This window comes from Nerophis lumbriciformis, linkage group LG27, assembly GCF_033978685.3.
Source record: "Nerophis lumbriciformis linkage group LG27, RoL_Nlum_v2.1, whole genome shotgun sequence".
Taxonomy (NCBI): Eukaryota; Metazoa; Chordata; class Actinopteri; order Syngnathiformes; family Syngnathidae; genus Nerophis; species Nerophis lumbriciformis.
Window position 1 is genome coordinate 13,357,064 of NC_084574.2, and position 19,865 is coordinate 13,376,928.

Genomic DNA, 19,865 nt, shown 5'->3' on the forward strand with positions numbered 1-19,865 from the left:
CGGGCATCTGGTCAGGATGCCACCCGAACGCCTCCCTAGGAAGGTGTTTCGGGCACGTCCGACCGGTAGGAGGCCACGGGGAAGACCCAGGACACGCTGGGAAGACTATCTCTCCCGGCTGGCCTGGGAACGCCTCGGGATCCCCCGGGAAGAGCTGGACGAAGTGGCTGGGGAGAAGAAGAAGAAGATGGATGGATGGATGGATAAACACATCCCTGATTTACACCCCAGATCAAACCATTGTCTACTAAGACAAAATGGGGGAATTCAATTTGAATATTCTCACGGTTATAAAAGGAGGAGAGATGTTTATGATTCCTTCAATAAAGGGGTCCTATTATGATTTTGTTCTACATTTAAAACACTCCCTTGTGGTCTACATCAGTGCTTTTCAACCTTTTTTGAGCCGAGGCACATTTTTTGCGTTGAAAAAATCCGGAGGCACACCACCAGTAGAAATCATTAAAAAACGAAACTCAGTTGACAGTAAAAAGTCATTGTCGCAATTGTTGGATGTGACTTTAAATCATAACCAAGCATGCATCACTAGAGCTCTTGTCTCAAAGTAGGTGTACTTTCACGACCTGTCACATCAAGCCGTGACTTTTTGAGGTTTTTGGTGTTTTCCTACGTGTGGTGTTTTAGTTCTTGTCTTGTGCTCCTATTTTGGTGACTTTTTCTGTTTGTTTGGTATTTTCCTGTAGCAGTTTCATGTCTTCCTTTGAGCGATATTTCCCGCATCTACTTTGTTTTAGCAATCAAGAATATTTCAGTTGTTTTTATCCTTCTTTGTGGGGACATTGGTGATTGTCATGTCATGTTCGGATGTACATTGTCTTTACTCCACAGTAAGTCTTTGCTGTCGTCCAGCATTCTGTTTTTGTTTACTTTGTAGCCAGTTCAGTTTTAGTTTTGTTCTGCATAGCCTTCCCTAAGCTTCAATGCCTTTTCTTAGGGGCACTCACCTTTTTTTAAGCATTAAACACCTTTTTACCTGCACACTGCTGTTCCCGACATCTACAACGCAATTAGCTACCGGCTGCCACCTACTGATAAGGAAGAGTATTACACGGTTACTCTGCCGAGCTCTAGACAGCACCGACACTCAACAACAACACATAATGTGCAGACTATAATTACTGGTTTGCAAAAAATATTTTTAACCCAAATAGGTGAAACTAGATAATCTCCCACGGCACACCAGACTGTATCTCACGGCACACTAGTGTGCCGCGGCACAGTGGTTGAAAAACACTGGTCTACATAACATGTAATGGTGGTTCTTTGGTCCAAATTTTGCATGGATTATGTTTTACGGACCGTTTTTTTAAATCACTTTCTGACCGTCGCAGTTCTGTAGGTGGTCTTCTTTACGTGCCTCCACTTCGACTACGTCTTTTCCCCGTCATCTTTGTTGTAGTTTTAGCGCTTCCATCTGGAGTCTATGCTGACCGATAGAACTATACGCTACCTTTACTTATAAATGGCAATGGTGGAGGATGCATGTGCATGTACGAGCCAGTCTGCCCCAAAACAAAAGGACAGAGAAGCTTACACTGCAAATGTATTGCCACTTGAAAAAGATTGAACAATTATAGAAATGTTCCTTGTTTTAGGAGCTATTTACTTATTCAAGTCATTGACTTTGCATCATAATCTTAATTTTAACATGAATTCACATTTTTAAATGTTAATCTTGGAAAAATAACTGTTTAAATAAGATATTTTCGTTTTCCCCCACATCGAAACACGTGTTTAAAGATCCTGCAACATGTTTGATTTAAGAACTTCAAGTCAAATAATGTCATGTCTGTGTTGATCATGTTTTTGTTTGGCCATGTGCTGCTTGGTTTTGGACTCTTTTTAGTTCCTGCTTTTCACTCCTTTGTCTTGTTTCCATGGTTACCCATTAGTTTCACCTGTTCCACGTTTGGACTCAATGTGCACTCTTGTTTGTCACCATAGCAACCCATTAGTTTTCACCTGCCCTCACGACTCACGCACCTGTCTTTAATCATTTCACTATTATTTAAACCGATTGTTGCCAGGAAGTCTCCCTGGCGACATCATACCCCTGACACACACCTGACACTCTGCTTCATGCTCAGTTCACGCTGCTTTCTTCATAGTCCATGCCAAGTAAGTTTTTGTTTATTAATGCCACAGTTAGTGTTTTTGTTTCATTGTTCATTGTTTCTGCCTTTGTGCAAGTTTTGTGTTTATAGCCAAGTTTTGTACCTCCACTGTGAGCGCCTTTTGTTTGTTTCGTTTTTTGAGTGTTAAAAATAAATCATGTACTCCCCTTCACGCCACGTATGGTCCAAATCATTTGCACCACGGGAGAACAAATCACGCCATAGTTCAAGTCATGACAAATAATGCTTGTTTTTAGATTTAAACACTTATTTTTATCTTAAAAGTCCTACTACTTTAGGATGTCTTATCAAGTAAAATGAGCTGCCTGGATGAAGAGATCATTTCACCAATTATTATAGATATTTTTGTCATTAAGTCTTTTTATCTATATTTTGTGAGCTATTATTTGCAGTGAACATCAGACTAAAATGGCGGACTCAGACAAAGCACTTTAGGGTAAATTGTTCTACCATATATGGAGATGTCCGCTAATGTCACAATTGGGGAAAAAGTCACAATTTAGGGCAAACTCCAAACGACTCGTTTGGATGAAGTATGGAGGAAGGCAAGATTTTTGGGACTTTTGCAGATTCGAAATGCACAAAAACATGTACCAATATGTAAGAAAAGTTGATTTTGTATAATAGGTCCCATTTAAGTCTATAGCTACAAAGTACCGTATTTTCCGCACTATTAGCCGCACCTAAAAACCACAAATTTACTCAAAAGCTGACAGTGCGGCTTATAACCCGGTGCGCTTTATATATGGATTAATATTAAGATTCATTTTCATAAAGTTTAGGTCTCGCAACTACGGTAAACAGCCGCCATCTTTTTTCCCCGTAGAAGAGGAAGTGCTTCTTCTTCTACGGTAAGCAACCGCCAAGGTAAGCACCCGCCCCCATAGAAGAAGAAGCGCGCGGGTATTACGTTTCATTTCCTTTGTGTGTTTACATCTGTAAAGACCACAAAATGGCTCCTACTAAGCGACACACTGTGGTTCTAGCTTGCCATGCTAATGGCCAGAAACTTCCACCCATGGTGATATTCAAAAGGAAGACCTTGCCAAAAGAGAACTTTCCAGCCGGCGTCATCATAAAAGCTAACTCGAAGGGATGGATGGATGAAGAAAAGATGAGCGAGTGGTTAAGGGAAGTTTACGCGAAGAGGCCGGGTGGCTTTTTTCACGCAGATCCGTCCATGTTGATATACGACTCCATGCGCGCCCACATCACAGATGGTGTCAAAAAACAAGTGAAGCACACAAATACAACACTCGCCGTCATTCCGGGTGGATTAACCAAAGAACTCCAACTGCTCGATATTGGTGTCAACAAGGCATTTAAAGCATGACTGCGAACGGCGTGGGAACAATGGATGACCGAAGGCGAACACACATTCACTAAGACAGGGAGACAGCGCCGGACGACATACGCCAACATCTGCCAGTGGATCGTAAATGCCTGGGCGGATATTTCGGTCTCAACTGTGGTCCGAGCTTTCGGGAAGGCAGGATTCACGGAACTGCTGGAAAAACAACAGCGACACTGACTCTGATGACTTCGACGAGACGGAGCCGGCCATTTTGGATCCCCTATTCGCCCAACTTTTTAATTCGGACACCGTAGGAGAAGAATTCGAGGGATTTATGAATGAAGAATAACTTCAGAAAGTGAGTGTTATGTTTATTTTGTGTGTTGTGACATTAACGTTCGAGCAACATTAAGTTATTGCTATTGCTCTGCACTATTTTGAATTTTATTATGTTTGTGATTGCACATTTGCACATTACCGTACATTTTGGGAGTGAACAGAGTTGTTAGAACGCTGGTTTTTAATATATTATTAAAGTTTAACTGACCTATCTGACTGTTTTTTTGACATTCCCTGTAGCGCAGTTAGATGCGGCTTATAACACGGGGCGGCTTATAGGTGGACAAAGTTTTGAAATATGCCGTTCATTGAAGGCGCGGCTTATAACACGGGGCGGCTTATAGGTGGACAAAGTTTTGAAATATGCCGTTCATTGAAGGCGCGGCTTATAACACGGGGCGGCTTATGGTGCGGAAAATACGGTAATTTTGTTTTGCTGCACCCCTGCTATACTTCTGTCAGTTAAAATGTGAATTTTATGTACAGTGTACTAACTTTTTTATTGATGTACCGTGCATACAGTATGTTGTTTGTTTACACTACTGTACATGTTATCATAAAAACGTTTAAACCAAACTCATTTTAGATCGGGGGCCACATGGAGAAAAATCTACTCCCAATAAAGACAACTTCAGACTGTTTTCTTTGTTTAAAAATAGAACAAGCACATTCTGAAATTGTACAAATCATGTTGTTTTTCTTTTACAATTACCTGTTGCGGTTAATAGTATATATACTTTATTTGTCGTTATTGATATTTTCTGAATAAATTAAGTGATAATGTTCATCAGTCAACTCATTGATGTTAATTTTCTATCTATGTAGATAAAGTTAAAAAAGTTAAAGTACCAATGATTGTCACACACACACTAGGTGTGGTGAGATTATCCTCTGCAGTTGACCCACCGCCCTCACCCCCTGGGAGGTGAGGGGAGCAGTGAGCAGCAGTGGTGGCCGCGCCCGGGAATTATCTTTGGTGATTTAACCCCCAATTATAACCCCTTGATGCTGGGTGCCAAGCGGGAAGGCAATGGGTCCCATTTTTATAGTCTTTGGTATAAAAAATTATATCAAAATCAAATTACAGTGTGTTATTTATGTACTTTGACCATTTTCCTCGACTGATGTACTAACATCATGTGGTTTATTTTGTACATATGTAGCATCATTCATTCATTACCATGAATTGATTAACGTGGACCCCGACTTAAACAAGTTGAAAAATGTATTCGGGTGTTACCATTTAGTGATCAATTGTATGGAATATGTACTGTAAACTGTACCGTTTCATATAATGTTTTCACTTCCTTTGCAATCTACTAATAAAAGTTTCAATCAATCAATCAATCAATCATCTACAACAGTGGTTCTTAACCTGGGTTTGATCGAACCCTATGGGTTCGGTGAGTCGGCCTCAGGGGTTCGGCGAAGGTCAAGACACACCCGACTCATTGTATAAATAAAAACTTCTCCTTATCGGCGTATTATGGATACCCCCAAACAATGTTCCCTTTAATTTTCCATCTGATTTGCAGGTGTGTAAAAAAAGAATAATTATGTATAAGTTATCACACAACTCTTATGCTTAAAGGCCGTTGCTATAGTTATTATGGTGCCAAAGTTGTACTTTTCTATCTGTGCAAACGCACAACTTGTAATCTTGCTTTGCGAGTTGTCTCGTGCCAGGAGTTTGTTTCCAGACCCTGCCTGCTGACAGCCAAGGACCGACATCGAGTACCTCAACGCAGACAAAACAGAGACAGGGCGAAATCACGAGTGTCAGCACATTTCCATTCTGAATTATCATGTATTGTGTCTACTGGGGCTGCTTGCATTACCCCTCCCTTCAGAAGCAGCCTCAGTGATGTTAACTAGGGACCTCCCGAATAAATAGAGGAGCACGTGGGGCTGTACCTTAGAGCGTAGGGGGAAACTGTAACTGAGTGTACAGCCCCATACGCCTCTCCCCATGAGTAAAATTCAACTCTGTCTCTGCTTGATTCCTTCTTCTTGTCTTGCGTAATAGATAGTCCGGTGTTTGAACCTGACAGTAATTTGTTGTGAGTTCATGCACTGTGTTGGTTTTGTTCTTGGAACAAGGTGATGTTCATGCACGGTTCATTTTGTGCACCAGTAAAAAAACATACAACTTTGTCTTGAATTTAAAAAAAATATATATATAATAATATTTTTCACTAAAGAAGGATTCGGTGAATGCACATTTGAAACAGGTGGGGTTCGGTACCTCCAACAAGGTTAAGAACCACTGATCTACAAAGATACAAAGAATTGCCATTGCGACATCTAGTGGACACATTTAGAACAGCTGTTTCTTTCATTCAAAAATTTCAGGTAAATTTTTATACTTAGCAAACTCATCCCACGGGCCGGATGAAACCTGTTCGCGGGCCTGATCTGGCCCTGGGGCCGTACGTTTGACACCCCTGGTTTAAAGGAACATTTAAATTCATTTGCTGACAGCTTGGTGCCCCCAGTTCAAAAATCCTATTTGCGCCCCTGTTGAGATGCATTTTTTAAGTTTAGTTTTTGTGATTTGTGCAGAAATGCACTGCACCACATTGAGAGGTGTTTTTAACATTTTTGTAGCAGAGTAAAATAAAATACAAATATTATAAACAGCTCTCAATTAGGGCTGCGAATCTTTGGGTGTCCCACGATTCGATCCAATATCGATTCTTGGGGTCACGATTCGATTATAAATCAATTTTTTTCGATTCAACGCGATTCTCGATTCAAAAACGATATTTTTCCGATTCAAAACGATTCTCTATTCATTCAATACATAGGATTTCAGCAGGATCTACCCCAGTCTGCTGACATGCAAGCATAGTAGTAGATTTTTATAATTGTAAAGGACAATGTTTTATCAACTGATTGCAATAATGTAAATGTGTTTTAACTATTAAATGAACCAAAAATATGACTTATTTTATCTTTGTGAAAATATTAGACACAATGTGTTGTCAAGCTTATGAGATGCGACACTGTGACACTATATTGTTCATTTTTCTTTTCTTTTCTTTTTTAATAAATGTCTAATGATAATGTCAATGAGGGATTTTTAATCAATACTATGTTGAAATTGTTACTAATATTGATACTGTTGTTGATAATATTCATTTTTGTTTCACTACTTTTGGATTGTTCTGTGTCGTGTTTGTGTCTCCTCTCAATTGCTCTGTTTATTGCAGTTCTGAGTGTTGCTGGGTCCAGGGGCGCCGCTAGGGATTTTGGGCCCCATGAAAATAATCTTTACAGGGCCCCCAACACAGTGTCATTATTTTTTCAGTATTATAATTTCATCATCATTAGGGGCCTCTCTGGGCCCCCCTCCATCATGGGCCCCTAGAATCCGTCTCCTTTACCCCCCCTTTTCGGCTCCCCTGGCTGGGTCGGTTTGGTTTTGGAATTGGATTGCATTGTTATGGTATTGCTGTGTATTATTTTGTCGGATTGATTAATAAAAAATCCCTCCAAAAAAATAATCGATTTTTGAAAAATGAGAATAGATACTGAATCTTACAACGTGAGAATCGCGATTTTAATTCGAATCAATGTTCCCCCCACACCCCTACTCTCAATGCATTATTCCCCAGTGCAAATCAAGAAAACAAACGACATGCATTTTGAAGGCGTACACATTATTGCGTGCACTTCTGAAGTGTTTCGCCATTAGATTAGGCGTTAAATTGAGTGTCCTGGTGCATGCTCGGACATGCAGAATGAATGGCCCACATCAGGTGTAATTAGCGATCGAAAGTAAATAAGAAAAAGAAAAAAAAAACATAACAGCGCCCGCCTCGCACCTCTTCGACTCCGCCGAACCCCGTGACGTCACACATCCATTAAGGCTTCTCATTGGTCGTGCGAGCAGATGGGGGAGTCCTAATGAGCTGGCTCCAGGAGGCGAGGCGGCTAGGGGGGGGGAAGCGATCGCGACATCTCGGGCTGAACCACAACACGTCGCTGCCGGCTTTTCCCCTCCACACGCGCATCCGTGGCCGTGGGAGACAAGGCATCCTTCTTTCCCGCTCCTTCCCCTCCTTTTGCTGACTGCATGTTCAGCCACACGCTGCCCCCCTCCCGCGCATCCTCACTTCGGCCCCGCCGCATGCAGCCCGGGTGAGCATGGACAGTCGCGTCCTCGAGCATCATCCTCACGCCCACTTCGGAGGCTCCTTGGGCGGGCTGGTGGGCTTCCCGTACCCGCTCGGTCCTCACCACCACCACCACCATCATCATCAGCAGCACCACCACCAGCAGCAGCACCACCATCATCACTCCCAGCCGCACGTCTACGAGCTCGCCGGCGCGCACCAGCTCCCATCCGCGGCCGCCGTCCCCTTCTCCATAGACGGATTACTTAACGGCGCCTGCTCAGCCTCGGTGGTCAGCTCCAGCGGGCTCTTGTCGCCCGACGGACAGTACAAACTCTCCGGTAAGGTCTCCATCTTTTATAATCGAAGTGCAAAAAATCTGTCACAATTCATTGCATCTTATTTTGTGTAAATATTTGCTCGATTTTTGCAGAAAATTAGTGTTTTTGTTGTTAAAGTGCTGCACAACAGCGAATCCAACCGAATGGAATGAAAAGTTGTGATCACTTTTATGATTAATAAAAATATACTTCATTGAGCTGTAATTAATTGGCAATTTGCAACGATTCTCAACATAGATTCCGGGGACCCGGACAAAGAAAGTCCTGGTTGCAAACGGAGAAGAACCAGGACCAACTTCACCGGCTGGCAGCTGGAGGAGCTGGAGAAGGCCTTCAACGAGAGCCACTATCCGGACGTGTTCATGCGGGAGGCACTGGCCCTTAGGCTGGACCTAGTGGAGTCCAGGGTTCAGGTAATTAGCCGTTTTTTTAAATATATATATATAATTTTTTTTTGGAAAATTGCATTTAAATTCAATCCCTGCTCAAATATGCAGGAATTGTTAAGATGGTTGTTTGTTTAGGGCCCAGCATGCTTCCATTCTGCAGGGCATGCATTTGTCAATGACCAAAGCTTCAATAAAGAAGGGTCACATGTGAATTATGCATGGACACAACCTATTGATTTAGGGGTTAATAAAATAGGCTATGTTGCTGACCTTATACAAGGGCTGAAAATATTAGTACTTTGTACTAATGGAGGAATTAAGTGTCTACAAACTAAATTGCGAGTAATACAATTATTTAAATCTATGAATTATTTATCATATTTAATAGTTGTACTATTATTGTTATTCATTATTTAATTAGTTTTCGTAAACAATATTGCATTTAAATATATTGAATTTATATGCTGCAGTTGCATCTTAATTTAAAGTTTATCTATCTAGTAGTATTCGTAATAAATACTAGAAATTATTTGAAATCAATTTAATTAGAATTTCCATCCAAATTAGATACACAACCTCAACTCAAACACAATAAAATGCTCCTAATAATAATAATACAATAATTATAGTAACTAAATAAATTGTAACAAATGATTATCCTTAATAATAAAATGCTCCTAAAAATAATACAATAATTATAGTAACTAAATAAATTGTAACAAATTATTATTGTTATTACTTTTTTTTTAAATCCTATGAAATTATATATTAATTGCCATATATTATTAATATTGTACAATTCCAAATATTATTATTAGTACTAATTTTAACAAACAAAACGGATGTTAAATCTCCTGGATTTGTAAGGTGAAAAAAAGAAAAAAAAAAGTGTCATTTTGGTTCTGGAGTTGCCATGCACAATTGCAATTTACAGTGTATGTTGTTAGCGGATATTTTTGCACCTAAACCTGAGATTAGTCCGCCCTTAGCCGTTTAACGCTCCTTTATCGCGGGTTTGCGACATCGACAATCCACATTGTCGCACCGTGTCAGCGCCTCGTCCTCATTATGCGCCTCTCACTCGCCCAGCCTTATCAGCCACCAACACGCGGCCCTGAGCGAGCCTCGGGGCCGACCAGGGACAGCCTCCTAGGCGGCTATGAGAGGGCTGGGAGCGCGGCGAATTAGAGCGGAGGGCCGGTGTATCGGCGGGGGGATGACGGTGGTGGTGGTGGTGTTCGGAAGGAGACGCTGCCAGTTAGTTAGGGTGCAATTAGATCTAATTGGTGGAGTTGGCCATTAGGCAAAGTCATTGGTGATTAACGCAAAAGCATCTGCTCAGACCTCAAACTGCTGCAAGCCTGCAACCTTGCACACAGACATATTGTTGTCATCATCACACTTTATATGACTGAATACATTAAAAGCAATATGTTGAAAGGTACAAGTCACTTACTGATGCATATGTTTTTACTGCAGTAAGTTTCTATATAAAATATTTTTTAATATCAGTTCAATACAGAAGCCATCTTTATGTGTGTATCATGGTTTGTCCAATTGTTTTGCATAATGGTGCTCTGTAGAGAACTAATTGTGATGCACTTTAATTAGTGAGTTAGCTTAAATGTTTGTATAATTTATTTTCTATTTATGTAATCCATTTTATTTCCCCACATAATAACACAGTTAAAAATATAAAAAAACAGAGGCAAACAGCAAACCGATGCATGCTGTTACCATTGTTTGTGCATTTAAATTTTGACTGGCTATCCTTTTTGTTGGGTACAGCCTCTTTTTTCCCTCTGCAGTAATTTACATAAACCATAGTCCCATTAGCGAAACATAAAAAATGTCAAACTATGGGGTGTAAATACACGTGAGCTTGAATTCACTTGAATGCCAACGTTGTTGCTAATTTATTTGAGGTGCAGCTTGTAGGATTACAGCAGGCACTTATAGCATGTTTTGTCATGTGGACAGGTTTGGTTCCAGAATCGACGTGCTAAGTGGAGGAAGAAGGAAAACACGAAGAAAGGGCCTGGCCGGCCTGCGCACAACTCCCATCCGACCACATGCAGCGGCGAGCCCATGGACCCCGAGGAGATCGCGCGGAGGGAGCAGGAGCGCGCAGAGAAGAAGAAACGTAAACAGGAGCGGAAGCTGCTCAAGTCGCAGAACAAACTTCTGCAAGGGGACAGCTTCCACACGCCCGGCGGTTCCGAGAGCGACAGCGGCGTGTCGCAGTTCACCGACAGCGAGCAGCAGCCTTGTTCAGGCCCGAACGGGAATATTCACATGGAACTTCCCCAGATGACTAGAGGCGCCGAAGGAGGACACCAAACCGAATCCAGCTGTGACCAAACCCGACACGACTTCAACCCCCAAAACCAAAGAAGAGAATCAGAGCAGGTTTCTCCGGGCAGTACGCACAGCTCTGGTAACCCTGCAGGTCCGAGATCCTCGGCCTTGCAGAAGCGCAACCCTTTCAGCGTCGAAAGCCTTCTCTCGGACGCCGCGCCTCGACGGAAACCACATCTGGACTTCTCCTCTCTGCCCACTCAGAGGACACTGGTGGGTAAAGGGCACTTCTTGCTTTACCCCATTACCCATCAGCCCCTCGGCTTTCTTGTGCCACAAACAGCCTTGAAGGCGGCGCCGTGTCAGGAGAACATCAACGGGCTCCACCTGGGACACAGCCTCCAACAGACTCCCACTGACCTCTCTTGCAGTCTCACTAAGCCTACAACCACGGATCATAAAACACACCATCACAACAGTCCTGATAGCAATAGAGGTGACACCGAGGAGCATGCTGGCGACTGTGGTACGCTTTCCATCTGTCGGACGTCTTCGCGGTGCGCCGATTCCGAAGAGACGGCAAGTTTGACAGTCCAAACAGAGGCCAAGCTGACCAACGGCTGCCAAACTGAGGAACAGAGCGCCAAAGAGGAGCGAGCATCGCCGGACCTCTCCGAGAGTCTGAGCGTAAACACAGACTGTAGAGAGGCGGCCGAAACAGATGGTGAGGACGTGGATATGGACTAACTCACACTAAGGCGCCTTGCTCAGACACTGTCAGAAATAAGGGCACAGTTGGAATCCCTTTTGGTAATCAAGGTACAGTTTACATGTACCTCACAGAGCTGATTGGTGGACTCAATGGCCGCTAAAGGTACAGGAATGTTCCCTAGCTGTCAAAGGCTCAATGGATACAAAAACCTTTAAGGTTTGGCAAGTTGTACTCCCTGGTGGTACATTTTGTTTTGAGAGTGAACTGTTCAAACATTCCCAAAGCTCTGCATACAGTAGATGCTTGCAAACATATCAGGAATAGACGCATTTCCACCTAGCCGCGCAGTTCAGTTCGCTGTGGTACAGTCTGGAATGGTACAACCCTGATCTAGTGCACTGTAAAACAGCATAAAGGCATCATAGTAGTGCGACAAAAGCCTCTAGTACACAGAAATCTGTCAAAATAGCTGCATCAATTGTGTGTTGACCCAATTTTACACAACCCTGGCAAAAAGCTGCCTTTCATACAGAACTCCGCAAAAGTAGAATATTGCTGCAAATATGTGCGACTTAGTCAATTGCACAAAGATATTGCCACAATTATGTGTTCCTAACGCTAGTTTTCCACAGATCTGGCAAAAAAAAAAAACACCTTTCACACAGAAACCAGCGAAGGTGGAATATTGCCGCAATTATGTGCGACTAAGCCAATTTCACACAGTTCTGGCCAAAAACACACCTTATATACAGAACCGAGTAAAGGCGAATTATTGCTGCAATTATGTGGGATTAATCCACTTTTACACAGAACTGGCAAAAAAAACACATTTCATACAGACCCCGGCAAAGGTTGAATATTGCTGAAATTATGTGCGACTTAGTCAATTCCACAAAGAAATTGCCGCAAATATGTACGACTAAGCCAGTTTCACACAGATCTGGCCAAAAACACACTTTTCATATAGAACCCGGCAAATGTGGAATATTGCCGAAATGATGTGTGACTGACAGTTTTACGCAGATCTGGCAAAAAAACACACCTTTAATACATAGGCTAAATATTGCCGCAATTAGATGCGATTAACCCAGTTTCACAAAGACATGGCAAAAAACCCCACCTGGCAAAGGTGGAATATTGCTGCAATTATGTGCGACTTAGTAAATTTCACAAAGATATTGCCACAATTTTGTGTTACTATGCCAGTTTTACACAGATCTGGCAAAAAAAAATTCCACCTTTCATACAGAACCCAGCGAAGGTGGAATATTGCCGCAATTATGTGCGACTAAGTTTTCACACAGATCTGGCAAAAAACACACCTTATATGCAGAACCAAGCAAAGGTGAAATATTGCTGCAATTATGTGGGATTAACCACTTTTACACAGAACGGGCAAAAAACACACCTTTCATACAAAACCCAGCAGATGTGGAATATTGCCGAAATGATTTGCGACTACGACAGTTTTACGCAGATCTGGCAAAAAACACACCTTTCATACAAAACCCGGCAAATGTGGAATATTGCCGAAATGATGTGCGACTATGACAGTTTTACGCAGATCTGGCAAAAAAACACCTTTCATACAGAACCCGGCAAATGTGGAATATTGCCGAAATGATGTGCGACTATGACAATTTTACGCAGATCTGGCAAAAAACACACTTTTCATACAAATGCAAAGGCAAAATATTGCCGCAATTATATGCGATTAACCCAGTTTCACACAATGTGGCAAAAAACCCCACCTGTGATACAAAACCTGGCAAAGGTGGAATATTGCCTCAAATACTTTTGTGTGCTATTCAGCCAATTTCACACACATTTGGCCTTTCATACAAAACCCAGTATAGGGAAATGATTGTGAGCGACAGAAATGTCCTTTCATACAGAACACAGTGAAAGTGGAATACTGATGCAATTGTGTAAGACTCAGTCAGTTTCACACTGCTTTTGCACAAGCCTGGTCACCGCTATGTTACAACTTTGAGACTACTTTGGAAGATGGCTTAGATGGTGATGTCTGAGTTAATTCTGCAGAACATCAGTGGACAAATCCTTAGGTCTTAAACAAGCTGTGTTCCAGCTGGCACAAAATTGAAACAATGTTGAGAACTTGTTGAATTAGGTCCTGACGTTGAGCAACTCAAACATAATGTTGGAAAAACAGGCTTTTTTAACTACGTTTAATCAATATCGATTTCTGACGTTGATTTCATCATTGAGTTTTGGTAATTTCCTAACCGATATTCTAAAACACACAAATACAACATTGGAACATCATGCTTTTTAACGACGCTTAATCAATGTCGGTTTCTGACGTTGATTTGATCATTGAGTTTTGGTCATTTCCTAACCGATATTCTAAAACACACAAATACAACATGGGAACAACATGCTTTTTAACGACGCTTAAACAATGTCGGTTTCGGAGGTGGATTTGATCATTGAGTTTTGGTCATTTCCTAACCGATATTCTAAAACACACAAATACAACATTGGAACAACATGCTTTTTAACGACGCTTAAACAATGTCGGTTTCTGACGTTGATTTCATCATTGAGTTTTGGTCATTTGGTCAATTCTAAAACACACAAATACAACATGGGAACAACATGCTTTTTAACGACGCTTAATCTATGTCGGTTTCTGACGTTGATTTCATCATTGAGTTTTGGTCTTTTCCTAACCGATATTCTAAAACACACAAATACAACATGGGAACAACATGCTTTTTAACGACGCTTAAAAAATGTTGGTTTCGGAGGTGGATTTGATCATTGAGTTTTGGTCATTTCCTAACCGATATTCTAAAACACACAAATACAACATTGAACAACATGCTTTTTAACGACGCTTAATCATTGTCGGTTTCTGACGATTTGATCGTTGAGTTTTGGTCATTTGCTAACCGATATTCTAAAACACACAAATACAACATGGGAACAACATGCTTTTTAACGACGCTTAATCATTGTCGGTTTCTGACGTTGATTTCATCATTGAGTTTTGGCCATTTCTTAACCGACATTCTAAAACACACAAATACAACATTGGAACAACATGCTTTTTAACGACGCTTAATCATTGTCGGTTTCTGACGATTTGATCGTTGAGTTTTGGTCATTTGCTAACCAATATTCTAAAACACACAAATACAACATTGGAACAACATGCTTTTTAACGACACTTAATCAATGTCGGTTTCTGACGTTGTTGATTTGATCATTGAGTTTTGGTCATTTCCTAACCGATATTCTAAAACACACAAATACAACATGGGAACACAACATGCTTTTTAAGGACGCTTAATCATTGTCGGTTTATGACGATTTGATCATTGAGTTTTGGTCATTTGCTAACCGATATTCTAAATCACACAAATACAGCATAGGAACAACATGCTTTTTAACGACGCTTAATCATTGTCGGTTTCTGACGTTGATTTGATCATTGAGTTTTGGTCATTTCCTAACCGATATTCTGAAACACACAAATACAACATTCTTTTTGACTATGTAGTGTGTGACGTTGAATTGACCATTGAAATTTGGTCATTTTGCTAACCAACAACATGGATCCAACATTAGACATCAACATTGTCTCAATTTACAATTTGCAACATTGTTTCAAAGTCAGTTTTAAAGGACATGCATCAATGTTGTGTTAATGTCTTGTGCTGGGGTGAAAGGGGGATAAAGTCATTAATTCCTTACCTGTCACCCAGTGAATGAACTGCAATGTTTAGGCAACCCAAAAGACAATAATCTGTATTTTAGCACAACTTTCAACAATGGCAGGATACTAACCATGGAGAGCTGAACTGCACAACTAGGTGGAAAAGGTGCTTTAATTCCCGCCTACTTTTGAACCCACCTGTCCAAACCACCGAGGTTAATCCTCCCCCTCATCATCCTCCCATGCAGGTTCTTTTTGCTTGAGCAGAACCTGCAGTTGCAACGGAAATCCTCAGCTATTGTACAAAGGAGAAAATGATATTTATATGTCAACATTTTGATAAATAAAAGCTATTGTTTAAAAAAAACAAAAACGAGCGCTGTCTTTGCAGGCATGGAGCAAGAAGGCAAGGGAAAAGGATAAATCCTCGATCTTTGCCGCGTGCAGCTCACCACCGTCTGGCTGTTTGTATTTATTGCTTTAACAAATTTATTCATTTGAAAAAGGCCGGCCGGGAATGAGGTTAGTGGCCGCCGGCTATAGGACCCCGCGCCTCCTGCAGAGTTTTGATATGAAAGTAATTATTTTCCCACTGGCTGCTGCGGGGTCTCCAGGCGGCCCCCGTCCCTCTCCGCCCTCCCCGGCCCGAAGGGTTATTAGACATTAGTGATTTCTAGTGATATGGAATCACATAAACTTCCTACAATAATAGAATTAGCATGAAAGGCAGGGGTGTCAAATTGAAATGGGGGAATAATGGCCAGCTGCGCGCGCGTCCGTGTGTGCGCATAGATGGGGCATATGGAGGCGGGGTGTGGGTGGTTCGTGGGGCGGAATTTTCATGAGCTGGCGGCTTGTCAGGCGGCCCTTGTAGCGGGCTATATTAAGATAGATGTTCGATGATATCCCTCATTGTTCTGTCGCTTATATTGATGTCGCTGCCTTATCGCCCTATTGATCATGTGTCGCACATAATAGGACAGGCGTGCGGCCTGCCTGCGTCTTTGCACCCCCCTCACAAAAGGCGCCGGGGCCCCTCGTCATTTGTTGTTATTGTGTGTGTGTGTGGAGGGGGGGCCCTCCGGGAATGAGCCAGATAAAGATTCAGGCAAGGGAAAAATGGAGAGATGGCGAGTGAAAGCTTACATTATTTTTTTTGAGGGATGTCTCAAACTAAGAGAGATGTTTAGGCAGGGGTCCCCAAACTAGTGTCCCAAAATCCGGCCCGTGGAAGTTGCAAGTTCAAAAAACAAAAAAAAACATTTATTGTTTTTTAAAAATCAGTGTCTTGTAGCCGCTCAGGCAAATCATCATATTGTCTAAAAATGCATTTTCCCATCGATAACGTGACATCATCAGCGGGAAGTGCGCGCTCTTTCAGTCAATTAGTGCGCGAGGACCATAAATACATTCTTTCTTTGAGGAGTGTCTCAAACTAAGAAACATGTTTAGGCAAGGGGTCCCCAAACTACGGCGCGCCAGCGTCCCAAATCCGGCCCGCAGGAAGTCGCAAGTACAAAAAAAAAAAATTACATTAAAAAAAATAAATCTATTTTCTTATTATTATTTTTTAAAATCTGTCCTTTCTAATCCATTTTTTACCGCTTGTTACGCTCAGTGTCTCCTAGCTGCTCAGGCAAATCATATTGTCTAAAAATGCCTTTTCCCATCGATAATGTGACATCAACAGCGGCAATATATACATTAACTACGGCCCGCAGGAAGCCGCAAGTTAAAAAATATAATAAAAATAAAAATAATATACGTATATATATTTTTTTTAAATAATTTATTTGTTATTATTGTTTAGAATCTGTCCTTTCTAATCTATTTTCTACCGCTTGTTACTCTCGGTGTCTCCTAGCCGCTCAGGCACATCATATTGTCTAAAAATGCATTTTTCCATCAATAACGTGACATCATCAGCAGCAAGTTCATGATCTTTCAGTCAAATAGTGCGCGAGTACCATATATATATATATATATATATATATATATATATATATATATATATATATATATATATATATATATATATATATATATATGCGTCGCAAGATTTAAAAAAATAAAAAAATTACAATTATTGTTGTTTATTAAAATCTGTCCTTTCTAGTCCATTTTCTACCGCTTGTTACTCTCTGTGTCTCCTAGCCGCTCAGGCAAATCATATTGTCTAAAAATGCATTTTCCCATCGATGACGTGACATCATCAGCGGCAAGTGCGCGCTCTTTCAGTCAATTAGTGCGTGAAGACCATATATACTTTTTTTTTTGAGGGGTGTCTCAAACTAAGAAAGATGTTTAGGCAGGGGTACCCAAACTAAGGCCCGCCAGCGTCCAAAATCCGGCCCGCAGGAAGTCGCAGATTCATTATTTTTTAAAATCTGTCCTTTCTAATCCATTTTCTACCGCTTTTCGGTGTCTCCTAGCCACTCATGCAAATCATATTGTCTAAAAATGCATTTTTCCATCGATGATACATAAAAAAAAAAAAATAAAAAAAAAAAAAAAAAAAAAAAAAAAAATATATATATATATATATATATATAATTTTAAAAAATCTGTCCTTTCTAATCCATTTTCTACCGCTTGTTACTCTCGGTGTCTCCTAGCCGCTCAGGTAAATCATATTGTCTAAAAATGCATTTTCCCATCGATGATGTGACATCATCAGCGGCAATATATACATAATTTTTTTGAGGGGTGTCTCAAACTAAGGAAGATGTTCAGGCAGAGGTCCCCAAACTACGGCTCGCCAGCGTCCAAAATCCGGCCTGCGGGAAGTCGCAAGTAAAAAAAAAAATATATATATATATAAAAGAAAAATAAATATATATATATATATATATATATATATATATATATATATATTTATTATTTAAAAAAATCTGTCCTTTCTAATCCATTTTCTACCGCTTGTTACTCTCGGTGTCTCCTAGCCGCTCAGGCAAATCATATTGTCTAAAAATGCATTTTAAAAAAAAGTTAAAGTTAAAGTACCAATGATTGTTACACACACACTAGGTGTGGCGAGATTATTCTCTGCATTTGACCCATCACCCTTGATTACCCCCTGGGAGGTGAGGGGAGCAGTGGGCAGCAGCGGTGGCCGCGCCCGGGAATCATTTTGGTGATTTAACCCCCAATTCCAACCCTTGATGCTGAGTGCCAAGCAGGGAGGTAATGGGTCCCATTTTTATAGTCTTTGGTATGACTCGGCCGGGGTTTGAACTCACAACCTACCGATCTCAGGGCGGACACTCTAACCACTAGGCCACATCGATGATGTGACATCATCAGCGGCAATATATACATTATTTTTTTGAGGGGTGTCTCAAACTAAGGAAGATGTTCAGGCAGGGGTCCCCAAATTACGGCTCGCCAGCGTCCAAAATCCGGCCTGCGGGAAGTCGCAAGTAAAAAAAAAAAAAATAATATAAAAGAAAATGTATATATATATATATATATATATATATATTTTTTTTTATTATTTAAAAAAATCTGTCCTTTCTAATCCATTTTCTACCGCTTGTTACTCTTGTTGTCTCCTAGCCGCTCAGGCAAATCATATTGTCTAAAAATGCATTTTCCCATCGATGACGTGACATCATCAGCGGGAATATATACATTATTTTTTTGAGGGGTGTCTCAAACTAAGAAATATGTTTAGGCAGGGGTCCCCAAACTACGGCTCGCCAGCGTCCAAAATCCGGCCCGCGTGAAACCGCAAGTTAAACAATTTTTTTTTTAAAATAAATGTTTTTTAAATTATTATTTTAAAAAATCTGTCCTTTCTAATCCATTTTCTACCCCTTGTTATTCTCGGGGTCTCCTAGACCAGTGTTTTTCAACCTTTTTTGAGGCAAGGCACATTTTCTTCATAAAAAAAATGCGGAGGCACACCACCAGCAGAAAACGTTAAAAAATTAAACTCCACCTTATTTTGAGTTTGTTTGTGTTTTCCTGTGTGTAGTGCTTTAGTTTTTGTCTTGCGCTGTTATTTTGGTGGCCCTTCCTGTTTTTTTGGTGTTTTTCTGTAGCAGTTTCATGCCTTCCTTTGAGCGCTATTCCACGCACCTGCTTTGTGTTAGCAGGCAAGGCTATATAGTTGTCGCTATCCTTCTTTGTGTGGACATTGTTGATTGTCATGTCATGTACGGTTGTACTTTGTGGACGCCGTAAGTTTTTGCTGTCGTCCAGCATTTCGTTTCTGTTTACTTTGTAGCCCGTTCAGTTTTACTTAAGCTTTTGCATAGCCATTGCCTTTTCCTTTCCCTTTTGTTCATTTTTGGTTTAAGCGTTGCATACCTTTTTACCTGCACGCTGCCTCCCGCTGTGGTCTGCATATTGTGTTCACAACAAACCATCCTCGTCTCACCCGACACCTTCCGACTTTTACAAAGCTATTAACTACCTGCTGCCACCTACTGGCAGGGAGTACTACGTGGTTACCCTGCCGAGTTCTACACAGCACAGACACTAAGCAACGGCGTATTATTTGCAAAAAAAAATGTTTTGGACCAATTAGGTGAA

The 19,865-nt window shown here is 41.0% G+C and overlaps 1 protein-coding gene and 1 long non-coding RNA gene across 3 annotated transcripts in view; one reads left to right on the top strand and one right to left on the bottom strand.

Moving 5' to 3' along the window:
* Nucleotides 1-19,865, bottom strand: part of LOC140679956 (uncharacterized) — a 162,219-nt gene that overhangs the window by 40,610 nt on the left and 101,744 nt on the right. The gene's annotated exons all lie outside the window — the stretch shown is intronic.
* On the top strand, nucleotides 7,797-14,249 carry LOC133570139 (homeobox protein unc-4 homolog). Of its 2 annotated transcripts, XR_009810054.2 has the most exons (4): nucleotides 7,797-8,248; nucleotides 8,486-8,661; nucleotides 10,618-13,165; nucleotides 13,335-14,249. XR_009810054.2 is itself a non-coding variant. In XM_061922842.2 (3 exons), exons 1-3 carry the CDS (start codon nucleotides 7,939-7,941, stop codon nucleotides 11,680-11,682), a joined length of 1,551 nt encoding a protein of 516 aa, XP_061778826.2. In that variant the 5' UTR covers nucleotides 7,797-7,938; the 3' UTR covers nucleotides 11,683-14,249. The 2 variants fall into 2 exon arrangements, 1 of the variants encoding a protein (XP_061778826.2); XM_061922842.2 differs by having other exon boundaries at nucleotides 10,618-14,249.